Source organism: Durio zibethinus, chromosome 4, assembly GCF_047325235.1.
Source record: "Durio zibethinus cultivar Kanyao isolate XHJ-2024 chromosome 4, ASM4732523v1, whole genome shotgun sequence".
Classification (NCBI taxonomy): Eukaryota; Viridiplantae; Streptophyta; class Magnoliopsida; order Malvales; family Malvaceae; genus Durio; species Durio zibethinus.
In genome coordinates, this window is record NC_143165.1 from 35,838,729 (window position 1) to 35,863,858 (window position 25,130).

At 28.2% G+C, this 25,130-nt stretch overlaps 1 protein-coding gene and 1 pseudogene across 4 annotated transcripts; both read right to left on the reverse strand.

Moving 5' to 3' along the window:
* Window positions 1-1,165: 1,165 nt before the first annotated feature.
* Window positions 1,166-2,479, reverse strand: LOC111288305 (basic leucine zipper 43 pseudogene; annotated as a pseudogene). The gene has a single exon (XR_016341291.1). The product of XR_016341291.1 is annotated as a basic leucine zipper 43 pseudogene (transcript).
* A 14,620-nt stretch (window positions 2,480-17,099) lies between these two features.
* On the reverse strand, window positions 17,100-18,676 carry LOC111288200 (zinc transporter 7-like). 3 transcript variants are annotated; one of them, XM_089760088.1, is made up of 4 exons: window positions 18,092-18,676; window positions 17,957-18,037; window positions 17,736-17,885; window positions 17,100-17,649 (listed from the first exon to the last, which is right to left on the reverse strand). In XM_089760088.1, exons 1-4 carry the CDS (start codon window positions 18,557-18,559, stop codon window positions 17,344-17,346), a joined length of 1,005 nt encoding a protein of 334 aa, XP_089616214.1. In that variant the 5' UTR covers window positions 18,560-18,676; the 3' UTR covers window positions 17,100-17,343. The 3 variants fall into 3 exon arrangements, with proteins under 3 accessions (XP_089616214.1, XP_022734721.2, XP_022734720.2); XM_022878986.2 differs by having other exon boundaries at window positions 18,089-18,676; XM_022878985.2 differs by having other exon boundaries at window positions 17,957-18,676.
* Between the last annotated feature and the right edge of the window lie 6,454 nt (window positions 18,677-25,130).

The following is a 25,130-nucleotide window of genomic DNA, read 5'->3' on the forward strand; positions in this document are numbered from 1 at the left end:
AAGAAGATCCATAACATATAGGAGCAAGCATGGATTGCACGATCATACACGTAGCAACGAGAAAGCAAGATAGAATGGATATATAGGACTTTCTAATGCAGTGGAATCTGGGATTGTGAAAAAGGGAACTGTTCAAGCAGCAGCTGAAGCATAGGCTGTGCTTTGATGTCGCTTCTTTTTGGTGAAAACAAGGTAAGCTAGGGGTGAACCCAAGTTAGACAGGCAAATTGATGCTCTCACATAAAGCTGAAAATATTACTTTGGATTATGTTAGTGGATAGCCTTTTCAAATGTTTTGCTTGGCATAGTAGTTTCTTGTATGGTGAGCCACTACTAGCAGCACCTCCACCACCATTTGTCCTATTGCCCCTGTTATTGTGAGCAACACTGGGGATTGGACTGGCTATGGGGCTTCCTCGTGGCATGAATGGATCCTGTTCACACAAGGGCCACCTCTCTAAAAGCAACTTGTTTCTTAACAATATTATACCACAAATGAAAAAAGAAAAAAAAAATGTTACTTCATTTTGTGGCAGTAAAATTAGTCAAAAATATGTCATGAATATTGCCTCAAATTTCATAGCAAATTTGTTTAGAATTAATTAGATATTATTTGATGGATATGAAAATTTGTAAAAGAAGAATTCTAAGAAAAAATGAATTGTTGATAGATAAGTTTATATGTTTATAAATAGCTGAAGTTTTTATAAAATTAGGTATGAAAAAAAAAATAAAAGAATTATAAGATTTTATGAAATAGACATCCAAGTACTGAAGATTTATGTATTATGGATGTATATATTTAAATATTTATGAGTAGATTAGAGGAGATTGAAATGATCATATATGTATGATTTATGGGTATATATGTGTATGTATTTATTTATGTTAAAAGAATGTACATGAATATATATTTGTTTAGGTTGATAATACTCTATAACAATAGAAGAGATTGAAAGATTTTATGGCTATTAGTTATGAGTGTTTGATTTGATCAATTAATGTATCTTTTTTTTTTTCATTCGTGGATGTAAGTCAATTAGGCTAAACCATATTAAATTATTATCTCATATGTAACTGATTAATTGTTTGATTTTGCTTCCGATAGCTTATATGGTTAATTGATAAGGGGCTTTTTGTCTAATTATGCGTTAGGATTTTCTATTTTTTAATATCTCAGTGCTATTTGCTGTTCTTTCTCTAATCTATCCATATATCAGGTGAAATTATATAACAAGAGTTGGTGGGGTTCATAAAATGATTAATAGATAAAAGTCATGATCGAGTGTTTGATTTGCTTCGGATGGACCACTGCAGAATGCAGACAACATTTTCACATATTCTTCTCTGGAATGTTATGTGGCGAGAAGAGCTGCAAACAGTTGCTTCAAACCATGGATTGTTTACATGACGTGAATAGACCATTAAGCTGAGTTAGGATCAAATGATCAGAAAAGATGTTATTGTATGGTTTGATTCTAATCTCATGCAGCTCAAACCATGGCAAAGGCTTGATTAACAACAGTAGCAAACTGAGGAACATAGAATAGTTATATATGGCAAGATAACTCTCATCTCAGTGAAGAAAATCTACAGAGTTAACAATAGATTGGTTTGTGGACTCAGCTCTCAGGTAAGCAGTGTTGCAGGGCACCTCTTCCAGCTCTCTTAATGCAAGAGAATAAGGACTGCCAATTTTTAGGTCAGACAGCATTTGGCGAAGATCAGAGGCTTCTTCCTTGAGCTTTGCATTCTCTTGAAGAACTCGGTCATGGCACTCTGATACATGATTTAACTTGTATATGAGACTGTTATTCTCGTTGCGAAGCCTGATTACCTGTGAGCAAAGTTCATCCAGGTGCTTCTGTTTCCGCATCCTTGACCTACGAGCAGATTCTCTATTAGATATCATTCTTCGCTGTTTCCTTTCGATGATGCTGAGCTGGTGTTCCTCAGCCTCATCTGAAGTTGAGTTATTGCTGATACTTGAGGACTGAGCAATGAATTCATGAGCAGGCTGAAGGATGTGGGAATTGGGTAGGCTGCTTAAGAATCCATCGAAATGAAAAGCTGGCATACTATTTTGCATCATGCCTGCTGGAATCAGGATCCGGTTTTCTGGTGCTATGTAGTGAAGTCCTGTAAGCTCACCAGGAAGCATGGTTTAAATTCTGAAGTCGATCCCTGAAGCTGAAGGGTGGTTATGTGTTGCAGTGATTGTTGAGCCTTTGAAGGTAGGAGAGGATGGAATGAATGGGGAGGTTTTTATAGGAGGAAAATGGTTTTTGAGGTAGGCCAGTTTCACCAACAAGTGTAACAGTATCAGGGATTACAAATTTACAAGAGCAAACATTTGTCACTATTCACTAATGTCAATGTTGCGGTGATGGCAGATGTACCACTTGCTTTGCATTACATACATTATTTCTGATGGCAACAATGCTGCTCTATGTGTTGCAGCCATGATTTAAAGAAACTTATGTATGTATGTATACATGTATGCATTAATTTATGCATGCATGAGATTAGGTGTATGAACATGCTATAGAAAGTTCAGATTTGGATAATCATCTGGCATCTAATATAATGCTTAGACCAGAGAAAACTTGTTGATGAGAGTAATAATTTGAGCAAGGAATGTTTCAAAGAAGAAAAAAAAAAGGCAATAGAGAAATGGCGTTGAAGTCAATCTCAGGAGAATTTTTCAATATTCAAAACTTCAGCAGGGAATAAGGCCGTGTCTGACGACACGATGAAGTCCTGTTTAAAAGATAAACCAGCAAATAAAAATTCTATTTTAATCAGATGACTCATTCAGCACCTCAATTTTAAGATTTGAGTGTCCTATAAGAGTGCAATTATCTAAATAGTTTAACATCAGGTACCTAAATCCCAGCAATCTCAGTGTCCTTCATTGAACTGAACTGGGAAAATTTTAATTATGATTCTTGTCAAAGCTCGCGATTCCTTATGCTTGATTTCTTCGATCCTCCCTGTTTTTCCCCTTCTCGGTTTTGATCTGTCATGACAAAGTGTTAGTACACCAAGGCACTGGTTTAAAGAAATAGTCTTCCATCCTAATGGTACAATACTTGCCTTGAATTGCTTTCTATCTGATATGTTATGGATCAAAAACTCATAGTTCAGTGCCTTGTGACAAGTTATCAGGTTTGTAATTCTTTCATGACACATCATCGATTGGCACGTTTACCATCAAAGTACCTAAAATACATTTCTAAAGTAATGTTGTTTATAATTGAACTAAGAAATTGCAGCATCTTTGTCAGTACATAATCAATTGTTTATGGATGATTAATTAATATACATTGAAGCCCACTTTCAAAGAAGATTAGATCAAAAAAATCTTGGCAGCAACTTGAAAACGCATTGTTTTCTGCTAATGGAGTACAATATTCTATCCACATCTAATTCATTGTCATGTTTAGTAACACTACAAAGCTTAGGTGATTCCCCACTAAAACTAAATTTTCTTTAGAAAAAAGAATAGATAGGAGTTGGGAAGGAAAAAGGAGAACATGTTTCAATGCATGCAAAACATCCAAAGAAGGTTAGTTAAAATAATATTTGGAAATTCTGTGGAAAATAGTCTGTACTGCTCCAAAAATGTGAATTAATCATTAGATCTTCATGTCTGTGCATGAATGCAAGAGTAGAACTCCTTTGATCATTGAAACGATGAAGAATAAGAGAGGTTGCTTTATTCCATTATCTGAAAGGACAAGGAGAATGCAAAGATTTGTGATATCTCATGAATGGGAAATTTGGAAGCAGTTCAAAAACCTTTCATGCATATGAATATGTATTATACTCCACAGATATGAAAAAGATGAATCAAAGCCAAACTTTTTGAGCAACATCTGAAAAACTAAAGCTGCCAAAGGAGTTGGACCAGACATGATTGACTGATAGTAAGTTTTGTGGGTAGAAAAAAAAAATACATAAAGATGGGAGAGGTCATTCCTACAACCTGATAACTTGTGGGTACCATAGTATATGCTATTTGTGGAAGGTGAATGGCAAATAGGCTGCTCAACCATGATTTCAGGTGCAGAATATGAGCAACTGACATATATCACTAACAATTTGACTGAACTCTGTGATGTAATATTAATTTTGTCCTGTTTATCAATGTTGGTGGTATCAGTCACATTCTTTCTGCCAGGGAACATCAATCACTGTGGGTAGTGAACTTGTGATAGCAACCGATAAAAGGAATGAAGTATGTGAAATGTTACAGTTTTTGAAAATTTGATGCTCCCCCATCGAAACCTGCAATTTCACTAATTTAAATTGGTGTGGTAAAGGTAGCAATGGCATGCAATATGGCCTGGAATTCTAATCCTTCACAACACTGATCGTGCCATGCAGTCCATAGCGATTTGCATAATTTAATCCACCAGAGCACTGATCATGGCATGCCATCTATAGCAATTAGCAATAATGCCAGAAAAACTGTGCCAAACCATGAATCCTATGTACAAACACCTTTTGAAAAGCCAAATCATGAATATGCAAACACGTTTTGAATCACAACATGCATCAAGCAAACACCATACAGGATTTATCCAATGTACTGCCTAAAATTGGACCTCATTCTTCAATAAACGAAAATGCCCTGATGTGATTAATCATTGGCAAATTGGAGATGAGCCAAGTTTTTGGGGTCCTACCAATTAAAGAAAACAACAAAAAAGTTTGAAAAGTATAAGAAGAATAAAAGGGGATTATAATGGCTTAGATAATTGCTTTTAATTTCTTTATCCTTGTACATCCCTGGCCTAATATGTTGCTATAGCTAGTATGCAGACAGAGGAGGAGAAAGGGCACCACAAATGTGAAAGAAGTGATGCATACGGAGGGGGAACACCTAATCTTTGGTGCCAAACATTATCCGAGAGGGCAACATTTGAATTGAAACACATAATTGTGCCCAAGTGGATCACCTTGGTGCCTGGTGCCCCATTCCTGCACCCAATTGCACAGCCGGTTAACTCAACCCAATATATGAAGTCTCTCTCTCTCTCTCCCTGGCACACTTTGTGCCTATGTCCTCAAATTAACATGTCTGTATCTAGTTTCACAATGAAACTAAGGCTTAATACATGTTAAGAAAAACATTGCAGTGCATGTTAAAGTCTTAAATAAGTAATTACAAACAAATGTCCATACTTTAACTTTTGTTTGTAATGGAAGCAAGGAAGCTTCCCACACTCAACAATCCTATGGACATCGAAGATAACTACTATATTTCACTGCTAGTGAGTTTTATGTAATGTTTTGAAAAAATCTTCATTAAACAGAAAATGAAGTAACAGGAATGCCTGCATTATACTTGCATATCGGCAAACAATGCCTGCATTATACTTGCATGTCGGCAAACAATCATCCATCAAGCATACCGGTTATGCAATATAAGGTATACATTACTTTTAGTACTGCCACTGAAAAATTTATTGTCTGAAACAGTTGGCTACTTTAGTAGTGGTCGGAGTCTGTTGGAAATTCTATGGTCACACAGGCTACCATATCAGCATCTGCTTTCAAACCTTTTAAGACTTCTTCAATATGGAATTGGAAAATTTTGGTACCATCACCTATACCAAATGTGCACTGTCTCCACTTTCCCCCCACTTAAACAACCCTTTTGATTTCTTTCGTGCGGTCATCGCATTTTGCAGTGATTGGTTCAAATAGGATAAGGTCATCGCCATTTTTCCTCTTCTGCTAAATTCCATGATCCCCATTCCCCACATCTTATTAAAAGACAAGTTGCAATTTAATCGGCTTTTTCTTTAACTGAAAATTTTCAAAATTTTCACATTGCCTTGTTGTCAATGACACATATATAGTTCGTTTGTTTCATAATAAAAATGGTGGATGGTGCATTTAAAATATTACTGCCTCAAGCATGCTTGTTTTCTAGCACTTACGTAACTTTATTTAGGTATTAATCCACTAACAATGTGGATGGTAAAGTTTTCTAGGTGCTTTAAAGAATGTTTTAGTTTAATTAGTGATCTCAACATTATATAAATCAGTACTATATCTTCATTATCCTTCTGCCTTTGGTTTAATGGTGCTTTGTGTTGAGCTTTGACAGCTCCAAGGGTTCCTACAGGAGCCATTCATCAATCATTGGATATTTTGTTCATGAAAGGATTGTTGTCCCATCATATTCTTCCTAGTATAATCCTAAAGTTACAGTGTTGCCAAACTTGCAACCATTAGACGTGCCAAAGTGATCAATCTCTATCTATCAGAGTATTCATCAATGATGAAGGTCCACATTTCTTGTAAATTTGTCTTGCAATTGATCCAATGGAAAGACCTAAGCTCTTTGCTGTAAACTGATAGGTCCCTTGCTTAGTGATCTCACACCATATTCCTGAAAACGAATCAGCATTAAAAGGTTGATACGCGCAACCTTCTTAAGTCTTAACGCATATTATTTGAATTCCTATAGGAATGATTAAGGGGATTCTTCAAGTACCCTGAGCCACAAGCCTCATTAGCCCCATTTAACCGGCCAATTTACTATTGACATACATAAGCAATATGCTCATACCGGCTTTGTGGAGATGTGCGATACTTTACTTCTCATCATCATCACTTCTGGACCTGAACAAAAAAGTGGCGTAAGCACGAAAACTTCTATACTTTGGTGTCTCCATTCGCAAGTAAATTGCATCATGGGACTAGCTCAAGTTTCAAACAATTTACAGTCTACGAACCGAAGTAGGTGTTAACTAAACCATGGTTGTATGTGTGCGCGTGTGTGTGTGAAGTAGAGCAAGTTATATCCAACTATGAATTCCCATTTATGACCTTGCTTGATCTATTATAGTCCAAGATTCTTTAAGATATTATGTCTGCCTGTTAATTTGTCCTCCAATGCTTATGTACAGCATTAACATATATTGTACAAAGATATGCTTGTTCCTTATCTCAGAATAAGAAATAAAAAGTAATACTATTAGAAAATGGCTCAAATTTCATTGTATATTTAGTCTCATTATTGTCAATCTCACTGTTTAAGGAGCAACACAAAAAAAAAAAGTGTCAAATAGCAGGATGGCTGCTTAAGTACTGCAACTGAATTCGTTGCCTCATTGTAGAGCATCCTGTACTTAGTACTGGAATCTCTGATACATATATCTGCCATTTACTAGTTTTTTTTTTTTTTTTCTGTACCATATTTCTAGTACTTGGAGGAGATTTTTAGAATTTATACTGCAGATATACTTGGTGTTGACTATATTCTCAAGAAAGATCCGGGAAACACACTCCTGCATTATAGCTGATTCCCCATCCTCTCTATGAAAAGTCATCTGGGAGCAAAGAAGTTCTCATTTACAGGTATACGAAAGCCACTCACAAAGAGCCAAAGCCATATGCGAAAGGTCTTGAGTGGCAATGAGTGCATTTTGATTGCAGGAGGGGACACCTTAGGCCTATTGGCCTCCCACCATTTTTGAATAGGACAAAATTCTTTGCCTTATATGTTTCCTTTCTCACACATTATCAACTTTGTCAATAGTTCTGCTACTCTTCTTTTTCTTTATGATTCTTTTGATTTGTGGTCACTATTAATGTTAGTCACTTGGTCCATTTTCATCTTCAGAAACTAACAAGAGTTACAAGATTGGAGTATTGCTCTAAACAGTTTTACTATTGATCCATTTGAACTTATGGACAAAAACAAAAACAGAAGAAGCATTGTCGTTATTTAAGACTAGCTTTTGACCCTAGTCAATCCCTGAAAGTCTCTTATTGTAATACTCCAGCCCAAACGATAATTGGGCTAGACTATTATTAAAGTTCATTAAATTAATTAAGAGATTAATTAATAAAAAAAAATAGAGATGAAGTATTATATGAAAGAAAACCTAGTCATTGTGAAACTAAAAGAAAATTATAGTTCTTCTTCTTCATCTTCTTTAGGGTTAGAAAGCATGAAAGATTGAGTTAGAGATTTTAAATCAAAAGCTACAATCAAGTTAATCCCCTAAAGGTAAGTACATGTCATCTTTTTATTTAAGAAAAAATATCAAGTTGATTGCTGTTATCTGGAGTTGAAGTTTTGAGAGCAAAACCAAAAAAAATTAAGAAATCTTTCATTAATCTTTGTGATCTATTTGGGTAAATTATTAGGCTTTATTTATTTTATGTTCTTAAGATTTATTGATGATTATTGAATGGAGTTAAAAGCTGAAAGTAGGGATTTTAGTTTTTTTAAAGATTAAAGGAGAAATTATGTTTTTAGATGAGATGTTATGATCTGTAATAGTTAATTAAAATAGGATTTATATTAATGGATAAATTATTGCTATGATTATTATATATCATTGGAAAGCATGTTTAATCTACTTTCTAATAAAATAAATGAAAGTTGAATACAAGTTTTTCATGAAGAGTTGTCTAATTTTTACTTAAGGATATGTAGGTTGTAATGTAGCAGCATCAGGGTTGAATTTCGAAAATTATCTTAATTTTTATACAAAGAATTACAGATTAAGCCATAAATGTTTCGAAAGCATATCGAGTTTACTTTCCAACAGAACAGGTAGAATTGAATTTGGACTTTCCTATGAATAAATACATAATTTTTATTAGAAGGTATATAGGCTGTCTGGCAGCAGCATCTGACATGGATTGCAAAAATTGTTGTAATTAATCCACAAGGAATCACGAGATGAGCCATATATGGTTAGAAAGCTTATCGAGTCTAATTTTTAATGCATTAAAAATATTTTTATTCCGAGTTAGATATCTTAAGATATGGTCATTTTAGTGAAGGTAGCACAGGCTGCTAGAATTAGTTACATGAGTTATTTCTTGTTTAACTTAGTTGTTTTGATATAAGTAGTCTCAAATGGGTTGATTAATTACTGTCATGTTGAAATGATCTTGAATAGGCCATTAATTATTTTGGGGGAAAAACTAGGTGGTAGAATCAAAAGGAGGTAAGTAGAATCTCATACACTTTACTTATTTTCGAACCTATGTATATATGTATGTTTCCAAATGAGCAAATATTTTATTTCTTTATTTTTGGTATATGAAAATAGGATCAAGCATATGATTATTTTGTGTTTTTGCTATGTAAATGATGGATCATGCTTATGAATGAAATGAGAAAATGATTTATGTTTAAAGAATAATTTTATGATGGTTACATTTTTACATCATTGGGAAGTGGGATCATCGACACCAGAACTAGTTCTATGGTCCTGGCTAACGAGTTATAGTAATTAACATAGACATGATCATACGGCCTTGCTAATGGGTTATAGTAGTTAGCATAAGGCCTTGGCTAACGGGTTATAATAGTTGCAATGATCATGATGATAAAATTATTGATACGACCAATGTTATGGGTTATAACAGTGACTGTAGCTAATGATAAATTAATGATAATGATGATTTATGATGATTTTAAAGATTGATCTATGATTTGTATATAAAGATGATTTATAAAGATTTTTAATGATTGATCTATGATTTGGTTTGATTACGATATTTGAATGGTAGCATATTTTGTAGTGATTTATGAATTGACATATTTTTATATCGATTTATGAATTTATGAAATGTTTGATAGAAAGATGATCTTTGAAATGTTTTGACATTATGATTTGATGAATGTTTTGAATGATCTATATGATATGTATGAAAAAAAATACTTGATCTGATAAGGTATATGGGCTTATACTTGCTGAGTTGTGGTTTGCTAATTCTTTTTTTCTTTTTTTTTTACAGATGAGTAAGTGATAAGTTTTCTTAGTTTTGTGAAAGCTAGAAGATCAAATGGAAAAGATTACTTAGTCGTCAGAGATAATGTTGGCCAATGAGATCTTATGAAATGGTTTTGTATTTTTATTTGGTTTGTATTTAGATATATAGAAATACATCATTAGTTAGATTAAATATATGAATTTTACTTGACAAACTATATCAGTTTATTAAAAATTTTTATAATGATTAAGAAAGAAAGTTTCGTATTACTTTGAGGTTTACTTCAAGGTAATATGACCGTGTTGCGTCTTGATCTCAGAATGTGACATAAAGTGATATCAAAGCTTAAGTTACGATCTTTGAAGAATTTTTAAGAGTTAGATTATGATGTGATTTTCTTTAAAAGCCTAAGTTATGTTTCTTAAAGATTTTTTAAGAGTTCAAGTTATGATCTTTAAATTTTGTGAGATGTTAAAGAGCTTATATTATGATTTTGAAAATTTTCTAAAAACTACAATTATGATCTTTGGAGATTTTTAAGAAGTTAAATTATGGTTATTAGATTAACGGTGACTTTTTAAGAATGTAGCTTATGATTTTTAGGTTGAAAGAGATTCTATGAATATGGTTATGATCCATATACTATATGAAGATTTTTAAGAATTTAGATGATCACATTTGGATAATGTGATGATTTTTCAAGGACATAAATTGGATTCATAGACTATAGTGGTGAGTACAAGTAAATGATTCGATAAATTTTGGAGTAGTCAAAGTTTTAATGAATTTTGAGGAATCAATAATTCAATGAATTCTTAGTGTAATTATTTTGGTTGATATTTACATATTTCTTTTAGATCTTATAATTAAGAGAAAGTAAAGTTACTTTGATATAGTGTGATTTTATAAGTTGAAGAGATTTTTGATGCGACTTATAATGGGACATATTTTATGAGTTAAAGGATTATTCAAGAGAACGATTTGATCATTAGAGATCCTATGGGTTAGAGAAAAATGCCCTCGACTTAATAAGGTTTTGAAATTATTTGATAAGTGTAAAGTGAATCCTTAATCATATATTAAGATTGGAATATGAATGTACATTGTTGAAATTAAAAGTATAGAATATTAGAGTTTGAATGGAATAATGTTTTAAAATTTTGAAGTAATTATTTATGGTTATAATGTTTGAGAATTTGTTTTAATGGATTTAGTCCAAAATGTGATAATTGTGGTAAATAGTTTAATATACGTAAAGAAGGATGTTCACTTGATTTGGTTTTACATTTTTTATTGCGAAAGTATTTAAGGTTTGATCATGCGAGTAGGACATTTGTATAGTTAATTGAAGTTTGATCATTAAAATTTTTATTTGAGGTGTAGTAATTTTTTTTAATGGCTAAAGTGATTAATTTGTGGTTATAGTTTCTAGTTGATGTATACTATTGAATTCCTTTGAATTTTATATTTGTATAGAACATTACCTATAGTAGTACAAGGTTATGTACCTGTGGTACAAGGTTGTGTACTTAGCAAGAAATTAAATTTGTGGATAAAAATTAAAATTGTGGCTTAGATGATTTAGTAAGGAAATTGGTTTTGAAGAAGTGATCAATTTGTAGAAAAATATATATGTTTTGGCTAATAATAATTGTTTGAAATCTTACAAGGGCAAAAGATTGGTTGAAATCTTACAAGTGCTGATTTTGTGTACTTTGTGATGTTGAGCATGTATTCGATTTTAGAGAAGTTTGAAAGAACTTCTGAAATAATGTGATACATTTAGTTATTGTTTATAACTATATTTCACCACAAATTCAAGTACTTGGAGTTTTTATTGTTTAAATTCCATAAGAGAATTTTACTTATGAATTATGATGCATATGTTTTGACTTTGACTTGGAGATGATAGCAATATATTTTGTAAAAAGAAATTTTGAAACGTTATGATGTTTGTGAGGATTATAGAGAATCAATTGTTATATGATAATTGATCTATTAAATTGAACAAATAATATTCAAAATTAGAGACAACTTGGGTAACCAAAGATTTATGTTTGAATTTACATGGTATAAATTTATGGATATGATTTATTACATCGATTTCATATATTTTATAATGGTTAATTGATAGAAAATTTTATATTGTAGGTGGATAAGAAAAGAAAATTAAAGTACTATGTGATATCTTTTTAGTGACAAAATGATTTATTGATATTGTTATTCAAGGTTGCTATGGTTATGAACACATGATGTGAAGTAGATTACAAGGAATATTGTGGACACATGTTTTTCTTGTTACAAAATAAAGTTATAAAAGTTAATTTGTTATAATTTTATCGAAAGAAAATATTAGAGTGCGCAGTGGAAGCTTGATTTGTTTTAAGTTCTAAATTTTTATACTATTGTTAGTGGAGAAAGTGATGAATCTTTAATAAATAAGGACTAACGAATTTTTGGTAAAAATATTTTGTGTTCCTTTTATGTTTTTGAGGCTTTATCGTTGATTGACATTCTTTTAAGAAATGCCTATGTCATGACTTGAAGAGAAATATTTTATAACGATAATCATAAGATAACTATTCAATGATTCATTTTAAGGTTTTGTATGGAAGTAGATCTAAGTCTTAGATTTATTGGCATAAAGACAAAAAAGAAAAACTTTTATTTCTTAAATTTATGAAATAAATTACTGATAAATTTTAGTTGATTAAGCAATGGTTTAAAGTAAGCAAAGGAATTATACCAAAATTTGGAGATATGATTTATAGCTTTAAGCGATCAATTATTTATACTCGTTATGAGGATTATAAAGTAAGAAATGTTAAGTTTGTATTATGTAAGGACATTTGAAGTTTTTGGTAAAGTGAAAAAAGTTTAAAATAAAGAATATTGTCACCTTTGATGTTTAGTGTACATAATGAATCTATGTTAAGAAAATATCTTAGTAGAAGATATGTGGTTGGATATGAGTATTTCAAAATTCAAGATGATATAAGCTTTAACATATTGAAAATATCTTTTTCGCATGGTTGATTGGAAAAAACAAGCTTTTGAGGCAAAATGATTACTTTTGTCAAAGTCTAATAAGACAATCATACGACAGGAAAAATGATTGCAAAAATAAAAAAATAAAATGTGGATGTAAATCAAGTTTCGAGGACGAAACTTTTATAAGAAGGGGAGAATGTAATACCCCAGCCCAAATAATAATTGGGCTAGACTATTACTAAAGCCCATTAAGTTAATTAAGAGATTAATTAGTAAAAAAAAAAAAGACTGAAGTATTATATGAAAGAAAACCTAGCCATTGTGAAACTAAAAAAAAATTATAATTCTTCTTCTTCATCTTCTTTAGGGTTAGAAAGCATGAAAGATCGAGTTAGAGATTCTAAATCAAAAGTTGCAATCAAGTTAATCCTCTAAGGTGAGTATATGCTCTCTTTTTATTTAAAAAGAAATATCAAGTTGATTGCTATTATTTGGAGTTGAAGTTTTGAGAGCAAAATAAAAAAAAATTATGAAATCTTTCATTAATCTTCATGATCTATTTAGTTAAATTATTGGGCTTTGTTTATTTTATGTTATTAAGATTTATTGATAATTATTGGATGGAGTTTAAAGGTTGAAAGTAAAGATTTGAGTTTTTTTTAAAGATTAAAGAAGAAATTTTATTTTTAGATAAGATGTTATGATCTATAATAGTAAATTAAAATAGGATCTATATTAATGGATAAATTATTGCTATGATTATTATATATCATTAGAAAGTATGTTTAATCTACTTTCTTATGAAATAAACGAAAGTGAAATTCTAGTTTTTTATGAAGAGTTGTCTCATTTTTACTTAAGGATATACATGTTGTAATGTAGCAACATTAGGGTTGAATTTAAAAAATTATCTTAATTTTTATACAAAGAATTACAGATTAAGTCATATATATTTAAAAAGCATATCGAGTTGACTTTCCAATAGAACAAACGAAATTGAATTTGCCTATGAATAAATACGTAATTTTTATTAGAAGATATACGGGCTGTCTAATAGTAACATTTGACGTGAATTGTAAAAATTATTATAATTAATCCACAAGTTATCACGAGATGTTTCATATATTATTAGAAAGCTTATCGAGTCTAGTTTTTAACACATTAAAAAGATTTTAATTATGAGTTGGATATCTTGAGATATAGTCATTTTAGTGAAAGTAGCACAGGTTGCCAAAATTAGTTACCTGAATTATTTCTTGTTTAACTTAGTTGTTTTAGTATAAGTAATCTCAAATGGGTTGATTAATTACTGTCATGTTGAAATGATCTTGAATAGGTAATTAATTATTTTGAAGGAAAAACTAAGTGGTGGAATCGGAAGGAGGTAAGTAGAATCTCACACACTTTACTTATTTTCGAACCTATGTATATATGTATGTTTCCAAATGAGCAAATGTTTTATTTCTTTATTTTTGATATATGAAAATAGGATCAAGCATATGATTATTTTGTGTTTTTGCTATGTAAATGATGGATCATGCTTATGAATGAAATGAGAAAATGATTTATGTTTAAAGAATGATTTTATGATAGCTACGTTTTTACATCCCTAGAAAGTGAGATCATCGATACCAGAACTAGTTATACGGCCTTAGCTAACAGGTTATAGTAGTTAGCATAGACATAATCATACGGCCCTATTAACGGGTTATAGTAGTTAGCGTAAGGCCCTGGTTAGCGGGTTATAATAGTTAGCAATGATCATGATGATGAAATTGTCGATACGATCAATGTCACAGGTTATAGCAGTGATCATAGCTAATGAAAAACTAACGATAATGATGATTTATGATGATTTTAAAGATGGATCCATAATTTGTATATAAAGATGATTTATAAAGATTTTTAATGATTGATCCATGATTTGGTTTGATTACTATATTTGAATGGTAGCATATTTTGCAATGACTTATGAATTGACATGTTTTTATATCAATTTATGAATTTACGAAATGTTTGATAGAAAGATGATCTTTGAAATGTTTTGATAATATGATTTGACAAATGTTTTGAATGATCTATATGATATGTATGAAAAAAATATTTGATTTGGTAAGGTGTATAAGCCTATACTTGCTGAGTTGTGGTTTGTTCATTCTCTTTTTACTTCTTTTTTTTTACAGATGAGTAAGTGATAAGTTTTTTTAGTTTTGTGAAAGCTAGAAGATCAAATGAGAAAGATTACTTAGTCGTCAGAGATAATGTTGGCCAATGAGATTTTATGAAACGGTTTTGTATGTTTATTTGGTTTGTATTTGGATATATAAAGATGTATCATTAGTTAGATTAAATATATGAATTTTACTTTGTAAACTATATCAGTTTATTAAAAAATTTTATAATGATTAAGAAAGAAGATTTCGTATTACTTTGAGATTTACTTCAATGTAATATAACCGTATTGCGTCTTGGTCTCAGGCGTGACACTTATGGATGATTCTGGTAAGTTTTTATGCAATTGTAATTAAACTTGTTAGGTACTTGTCAAGTGATGTGTATTGAGTTGGCATGTTAAGATTGTCTAACATATATGTATATAAGTTGAGGGATTAAAGTCAAGCTACGATTTATTTTGGCCTAGCAAAAGGTGTGTGTTAACCAACTAACATACGACAACAAGGCATATCGGCAACTCTAGATGGTAAATGGTAGAAAGGAAAATTTCCTATTAAAGACATTTTTTAATTCAAAAGATAAAATATATATTTTTTAATATTAGAGATTGTCAGACATGTCAACCTAATTTGATATGTACAATATTACATCGGTTCGATCATCTCATCAACTTCTCTTAAGGATCTTATTTTATAGTGATTTGTTATTCTTTGGATGGATAATCAACGTTCAAGTCAGCTTAACATCCTAATAACAGGACTGACCATGAGCAGCCTATGCTGCTTCAAAATTCTTCAGTTTCAATTATAAATATAATGATCTAGATATTTCATACTATTTTGCTTTTAGTACTTTCTCTTTCCTTCCAACTATCATACTGATTTTTGACTTAAATATCGGCACACAAACACCGAAAAAACTCTTAACTTTTATTTTTAATAGCTCTCTTTTTTCCGCATATGGTTTTAGGGTTTTAGCTCCGTATCAACATTTTCCAGATGCCAAAAGCACATCCTGTCAATATTATCGTTTTGAAGAGGGGTTTATAAAACATTTCTATATTTATTTATAGCATAATTCTTTCTTGATAGCTTGCCAGGTTGCCCACTCTTGCACCAAAGAAACTTTCTGGAGATAAGCTTTGGTTTAAAAGACATCTATCAGACTATATCTGATGTAACATTAAACGATTTTAATTATAATGATATTGACAGAATTGAAGTTTGCAAACTTTTCTGATATTCGCTATGGACTCGGAATGATTGTAAACACATACTTGCTGATTAGCCGTGCGATTTGTCATCATTAAAGCAGTAATAAAGGAGTGACAAATCGATAAAACGAACTTAATAGGTCCATGTTCAAGCATCCACTCGTAATTTCAAGAGGAGCTGACGAAATAAGATCAATCTTTGGTTTTATTGCTGTTATTTTTGCAGCAGAACTGAGTGCCATTAGAAGCGTGTAGGCATGCACTTTTTCCATTCGTTTCTCGTGCTGACTATAGAGATTCGCATTTAATATGGCTCAAAAATTTTATAATTTTATTTTATAAAAGAGATCTTTTGAAAACATTTTAGATTATAATGTCATAAATTTTTTTTATTAAAATTTAATATTTTCGTCACGTTCGATACAAAATATATATAAAATTATAAAATCAAAATTATATTAAACGTTAAAATTTTAAATGTAACTTTTATCAAATTTTAAAAATTATTCTTATGATATAACATTTAATTTTTATCTTGATTAATAATTACTTCAATATTATTTATAAAAATTTACACTTAATTTATAAAATATTATATATTTTAATCCAAAAATTTTATAATTTTATTTTATAAAAATATCTCATAAATTTAAATTTAAATTTATGTATTATATCATATTCTCGTAAAAAATTGAAATGTCGCACTAACAGCCAAGTTTCGGAACTTTTCAACTCTTACCTCCATGTGGTAATTTGTCTTGGTTGCTGGCATGTGGCTCTGAAACGAAGCCTCTGAAATTTACTGTTCCACTTTCTTGACACTTTACTGTCGAGCTACAGGGTTAAAATCAAATAGGCCAAAATTGCTTTCTTGGGCCACTAGTGAGTTGGGAACCTTGACAAATTGCAACCGTTTACAAAATTCTCTGAATCCTGGCAAATGTTATCATTGATCGTTGTCAAAATCAAATTGCTGTCAAGGTTTTGTTGGTGATGATTGAATAATTGTGATGTAACCAAATTTACTTAGTTAAAAAGCCACGTGTTTACGATGAAACAAATGTAGCAGTGCTAGTTCAGACTTCAGAATCTATTAAGAACAGCTCTTCAACAGTATCCAAATAAAATTAATCGGTGATTTATTGAGACAAAAGCTGTTAAAAAACGAAAGAAAAAAGTCAATTTTCCTTGAGTACATGTAGAAATAACTAAGCCCATTTTGCCATTAGAGACATAAATCCAGCACCAAATAAAACAGCAATATATGACCAAGCCTGGAGCTTCATATTTGTTTGAAGCTTAGGGCCCATAAATTCAGCTGCCAGGAGATCTACCAGAGCCATGTAATTCAGCAACCCTGCTGAGCAAGCATTTAGTAGTCCTACCACAATAAGTGAAGTTGGGCTGGTCTCACTGTAAACCCTTGACAAACCAATTCCTACAACAATTCCTAGCGGAGTTGTGGTTGAAAAGAAGAATGCCATGGTTGCCTTCATTTTGAGCTTGTATTCAGCCTAACATAGAATAGAGCGTTCATCTATAATAGATAGACTAGAAGATTATAAAAATTGGTGTTTGAAAGAGAATAGAGTTGGATTACCTGTAGTATGGATCCCCCAAGTCCCATTCCCTCAAACATTTGATGGAAGCAAAGAGCAGCAATGAGTGATCGAATGGTGCACTTATTGTCAGAGGCCCCCATTCCAATGCCAATCACCACTGAATGTACTATAATTCCCAACTCTAATACCTACAGCAAAAATCAATAACTTTTTAGTTATAAGAATATCCTCCAACTGTTTAGGATTCAAACATATATACCTGAGCTATAACTCGATGCCTTAACAATTGTGATGATGTTTCATTCTTCTCGAGTGGATGGTGATGTCCATGTCCAAAATTCTCTATTTGTACATTCCCATTTTCCAGTCTCGCACCATCGCTGGCATCCACCACTGAAGCTTTAGCACAATGTTTCTTGTATATACTCATGGCAAACGAATCCACCATGAGAGTCATCACAGCCGACAGCATAGCCACGAAGGTTGTGAAAGGGAACTTCTTCCATGGGTTTTCAGGCAAACAGTCGGACGTTAAGTCATTGAAAGAATCCGGTAACACGTGCATGTATCCGGTCGCTAGGATAACACCAGAAGCAAATGCCTTAACCACAGTGAAATAGTCCCTGTCGGGTCTAAGTGCTGGCATTAGACGAGAAAAAAGTGGTAAACATACACCAATCATGCTAGCCAATAAAATTACGACAATGGCAATGACTTTTAGCTTCATAGATTCTGCCTTGTCATGGCATCCATTTTCGGATTCCGCTTCACATTTTGCCAATGCAAGTGGAGTGCAAGATAAAAAGATGATGATAACAGCAAGAAATGTTGAGAGTGCATGGAATTTCAGAAATGATGCCATGGCTGCAGCCAAGATTTACAGTAACGTTTAGGTTTGGTTCCTTGGGAATTTATTTTCAAATTTGCTTAGCATCAATTATGAGGTGTGAGCTGGTTAACCTTATAGGGAATGAATACCTTTTTTGCCTGCTTTGATGATGTTATGTGTCAAATGTCCATAATATCCTTACTTCCTCTTACAAAATTTGGGTTGAAACTTGAAACATTTGACTGCATGGTAAATTTAATGAGAAAATTGTGGTATTTGGGTAGCTTACACTGGAATATAGAATACTTGTGCTGGTCGCGTCGTCTGCGTGACCCACGTCAGACTTCTAGACTTTTGACTTTTCTAATATCGTTAGAGCACAGGTCAGGCGTCAGGATTTTACTGATGTGGAAATATTTTATTTCATGTTATAGTAATCTCTATTTATTTTGTCTTTGAAATAAAAAAAAATTACTCCACGACATTCTTTTTACATTATTTTTTAGATAAACTAATTTTTAGCCGTGACGCACATGTAATTTTATTTTTAAATAATTATTTTAATAAATAAAATTTTTGATACTATGATAATAATAATAAATAATAATAATTTAATTTTTATTTTGGTACAATATAAGTAAATTTTAATAACTTTTCGTATAATTTTAATAACTTTTTGATAAAATTTTAATAACATTGATTTAATTTTGGTAATTTTCAATATTAATTTGGTAACTTATGATATAATTTTGGTAACCTATTGATGTAATTTTAGTAATTAATGTTATAGTAACTTATGATATGCTTTTAGTAATAATTGATAAAATTTGTGTCATCATCTATTAATAATGAGTTCTCATAAGAAACCATGAATTTAATTTTAGTATAAGACAATTTTCTTTTTATATAATTACATTATTGTTTCATTCAAATTTAGAAAATTTTCGCTAAATTTTTTTATGAAATAAATTCGTTGTAGTTTTATTTTAATCTCCTAATATGAAATTTCTAAGTTTGTTTTTGCAAGTAACAAAAGTTCAATTCTTAACAACTTTAAGTATAAATAAAATTTATCAATAATTGACAATTAAGTTATTATTGATTTATGATTATGTTATTAATAATTTATTACCAAACTATCAATAATATACTTTTAAATTGTCAACGATTTATTACTAAATTAGCATGGATTTGTTACTAATTTATGAATGATTTACTACTAAATTATTGATTATTTACTATTAAGTTACAGATAATTTGTTATAATATTATAACTAATTTTCTGTTAATTTATCGATAATTTACTATAAAATTTTCAATGATTAACTAATTTATTACTAAATTATTACTGATCTATAATTAAATTATTAGTAATTTACTACTAAATTATAAAAAATTTATATGTGAATTATCAATGATTTACTATTATATTATTATGCACTTATTATTATATTATCATTGAATTACTACTTAGTTTTCAATTATTTACTATAAAATCATCACAAATTTATTAATAAATTAACCATAATTCATTATTAAGTTATCACTAATTTATATTAAACTATCCATAATTTACTATTAAGTCATTTAATTATTAAGCTATTTATGATTAACTACTACTAAATTATATTGATTTACTTTTAAATTTTCAATGATTAAGTATTAAATTATCATTGATTTGCTATTAAATTATTTATGATTTACTACTAAATTTATCAATTAATTACTACTAAATTAAAATTAATTTATTACTAAATTATCACTAATTTACTATTAAGTTTTCATTGATTTATTATTAAGTTATTAATGATTAACTACTAAGTTATTAATTGTTTTTTATTATTATGATTGATTTACTAATACATTGTTGTGCATTAATAACTATGAAACATGTAATTTAAAAAGTCCACTAATAATATATGAGATAATTTTTTTTTTATATAATAGCGCTATTGTTTTATTCAAATTTAAAAATTTTCACTAACCTTCAAAATGAAAGTTTTGATTTCATTTTTGCTGGTAACTACGGTTCAATCATTGACAACTTCAAATATAAAAAGTTATCAATGATTAACAATTAAGTTATTAGTTAAATGATTTATTATTAAATTATCGATTATTTACTTCTAATTTATGAATGATTTACTAATTAAATTATGAATGATTTCTATTAAATTATTGGTGATTTATCACTAAGTTATTGATAATTATTATAAAGTTATAATTGATTTATTATTAATTTATTTATGATTCATTAAAAAGTTATCTATGATTAACTAGTTTACTACTAAATTATCTCAAATTTACAACTAAGTTATTAGTAATTTAACATTACATTATTAGCGATTTATTGCTTAGTTATTAATTTACTATTAAGTTATCAATGATTTACTATTATATTTTTTTTATATATTTACTATTATGCTATCATTGATTTACTACTTAATTTTTGATTATTTACTACAAAATTATAAACGATTTATCACTAAATTATCTATGATTCACTACTAAATTATTAAAGATTTATATTAAATTATGCATGATTTATTATTAAGTTATCACTAATTAACTATTATATTATTGATGATTTACTACTTAATTTTTGATTATTTACTACAAAATTATAAACGATTTTTCACTAAATTGTCTATGATTCACTACTAAATTATGCATGATTTATTATTAAGTTATCACTAATTAACTATTATATTATTGATGATTTATTACTAAGTTATACTAATTTACTTTTAGTTTTTCAATAATTAACTACTAAACTATCAATTATTTACTACTAATTTGTCATTGATTTACTATTGTCAATAAATTACTATTAAAGTAAAAGTGAGTTACTATTAATTATTACTAATTTATTATTAAGTTATTATTAATTTATTATTAAATTATCAATAATTAACTACTAAGTTCTCATTTATTTTTTATTAAGTTATCTTTAATTTAGTACTATGTTATTATACATTTACAATTATATTATAATTGATTTACCATTTAGATATTATGTATATATAATTGTATTATTACTGATTTATTAAAAAATTATCAATTATTTACTATTTACTAATTTACTACTAAGTTATATTGATTACATTTAAATTTTTAATAATTAATTGCTAAGTTATTAGTTATTTACTAATATATTATCCTTGATCTGTGTATATCCAAAAAGAAATTAACCATAATGTACGTTAGGTGATTTAATTTATAAGGTAAATAAAGAAAAAAGAAAAAATTCAAGTTTAAATGACTTAAAAAGCATGAGTAAATGTTTTAAATTTACTATCCCTTGTTTAATACATAATAATAAGTTAAAGTTATAACTTTTTATACTAATGCAAGATTCAATAAATATGTACAATATATTAAGTCAATATTTCTAGAATATTTTTCAAATTTTTTAGTTCATAGTAAAATAGTACATATTAAGATAAGTTTTATTGATGATTTAATTGAATTATTAGTATATGTATTTTTATCTCTACTAGCAAAGTGCAATTACATATAAAAAAATTAAAAATTTTGAAGTGTTCACTAATGGAAGAAATAAACTTTACCTTATGTTTCTAAATAGAAGTAATAAACTTTATCTTATGTTTCTATTTTTAAGTCTACAATTTTGGATAAAAATTTTGTTATATATGATAAAAGTAATAAGAATAAATTTACTAAATAAAATTTATAAAAATTAAACAAACATCACTTCTAAAAAATATTAAATTCATAATAATCACTTTCATGTTCTCCATAAAAACTTTTTTCTATTAAGCAAAAAGATAGTATTTTTTTAATTATTATTTCATTCTTATTACCATGATTCAAAATAACTTTTTTGATATTTTGATACCAATTAACTTCTTCATTTGAAAAGAGTAAAGAATATTTCGCATTCTCTATAAAAAATTTCATCTACTAAATGAAAAAATGGTATATTTTTAATTCTTACTTCATTCATATTACCATTATTGAAAATGACTTCTTTTTATTTTTTATTTTTTGATGCTAATCAACTTCTCCATCTATAAAGACTAAAAAATATTATAAGAGGTCATAACAACTCCATAATATTTGACTCTATATTATCTTCATGAATAAATTTGAACTATAATATGATCTCTTTCAAATGAAAAGTTTGAATTATTCTCTCAACTTATATAGCAATAACTTGATAAATAAATAAACGATTATAAACTAATTAATTTAGATTAACATTTTTGTAATACAAATTTTAAAATTCTCAAAAAAAAAAAAAATCCTTTAATCCTTGCAAAACTTAGGCATAAATTTTCTTTTAAAATTATAATTAGTATCTTCATCACTTTTACAATTTTATTTTCAATGTATTATGTTTTCATTCTATTTTGAAATTTTTTTATCAATGTTATAAAAATATAGCTAAAATAACATGAATTAATCAACTTAAATTTGAAACAATTCAAAACTCAATTTGAGTATAAATAAATTTTTTACTCATTTTAAATTTTAATTTAATTAAAAATAATATAATACACATAATTATAAAAATGAACTAACTTGACTCAATTTCAATTTATTTTGAAAAGTCAACAACTTAGTTATTATTTAAAACTCAAAATGATTGAATATAACCAAAGTTTGAATTGAAATAGTAAACCAATCAAAATCCAATATTAGTTATTTATCTTTTATAACAATTTAAAAGTTTTTTATTTAAATATTTTCCCTTAATCTTTAGTATTTTATTTTTATTGTCTTTGTGGTTGAAATAGTTAATTAATTTTAAGAGTATTTCTAAAGTAAATTGTAATTATAAGTAATTGAGTATACTTCTATTTTATTTGAACTTTCTAAAGAGAAGTATGTACTAATTGTTGAATCAAATTTACTTAAGTGTACAAGTGAATAATTAAGTACACTATGAATTAAAATAAATGATAAAATTTGACTCAATCTAATTGATCGTTAATCCTAAATCTAAAATCTAACTCAAAATAATAAACAATTCAAATTCAAATTGATTAAAATATTAAATATACAATTAAATAAAGATTTAACAAATAAATTTTGCTAATGATTACATTTAAATCACTTTTAAGTTCAGCTAAATTACAATTTATAATAATTTTTATTTTAGATGTAAAATGATAATTAATTTGATAAATTTCAATTCTTTTGAATAAATATTACCTAATATGGCAACCTTAAAATTTTTAATACAATAATAAATTTTTTTAATTGATATAAAAGAGAAAATGAATGACTATACAATATTTTTTCAATTAAAAATTTTCATATTAATTCTAAAAAAAATTGAAGTCAATACATTTGTATATTTTCATTGAAACATTATATAACATAACCTTCTTTATTATATGGAGAAGATAGAGTTATGTATAACCAATCAATTTTTCATCTTATTTTTTGCTTAGAATAATCTTTTATTGGTGCTTTTATCAATTGAATATAATTGTACGTCCTATCAATTGAAAATTTAATTTTTTATTTAAAATCTTTTATTATACATAAATTTTGATTAAATAAAAAATATTAAAATACATAATTTTAAAAAATAAAATAAAATAGAATCCTAATCTTGGCATTTGTCATATTTTCTTAAGAAAATTCAAATTCTGAGAATAACAAATTTATTATGTAATACCTATATTATTTATAATGATTTCATTTTTAGTATTAACAACATAATTTTCATGAATGAATTTAATTTTGACACAAACAAATTCAAAAGATAGATCTAATAAATTTTGTCACACCTTAAAAGAATTCACAAAAAACAATTAATTTTACTTCACTTAATAATTTTTTACTTATAATAATTCATATTAGGTTGTTATACAATTGAGAAAGATTAAATAATTTTAAGATATAAATTAATCATATATATGTATATTAAGATAAAAGTTGGGAGAAAATAAAATTAATTATTGTTTCAATCAAGGTGAACACTTGTCATAGCAGTTTGACAAGAACCAATCCTAAGTTACTGGTGCCTCTACTATCTCCTGAAGCATCTAATTTTATAGGTGAAAAGTCCAATTAAAATCTTTAATGAATCACATTATGCTAATTGTTGGTGGATGGGTGCAATTAATTTACATTTGATTTTATATTAGTTTTTATTTATGAGAATAACAATTAAACAATTATAGAGAAAAAATAGAAAAGAGAAAGAACATAATTATAGAAGTTAGATTAAAACTGTAAGAATTATATGTTAAAAAATTATTTAAAGGGACTAAAAAGATTTAATTATATTATTAATGATCAAATGGTCAACTCATAAAACATATAAATAATAAAATTATTAATATACATATATTGTTAATATATTAAAATTTTGAAAAGAAAAAAATAGAAAAAAAACAAATATGCTTCAATGACTTAATTATGATTATTTTTAATAAATTTATTTATCAATATAAACAACATATACAATTGTTTTTATAACAATTAATAAACAAATTTCATATAATTATTTTATTCTTATGCATACTAAACTTCAATCTCGTTCTATTTTTATTTTCATTTAATGTGAAAAAACATTCTATTTATAAAAAAGAGTCTAATAATAAGAAAAGTCATTTAAATTAAAGTT

Excerpts from the sequence above, each read along its gene's own strand:
- LOC111288200 (XM_022878985.2), bottom strand. The coding sequence starts at position 18,559 with ATGGCATCATTTCTGAAATTCCATGCACTCTCAACATTTCTTGCTGTT. Across the intron at positions 17,886-17,956 it reads GGCATCGAGTTATAGCTCAG|GTATTAGAGTTGGGAATTAT; the intron begins GTATATATGTTT and ends TTTTTGCTGTAG. Across the intron at positions 17,650-17,735 it reads TTGGGGGATCCATACTACAG|GCTGAATACAAGCTCAAAAT; the intron begins GTAATCCAACTC and ends ATTCTATGTTAG.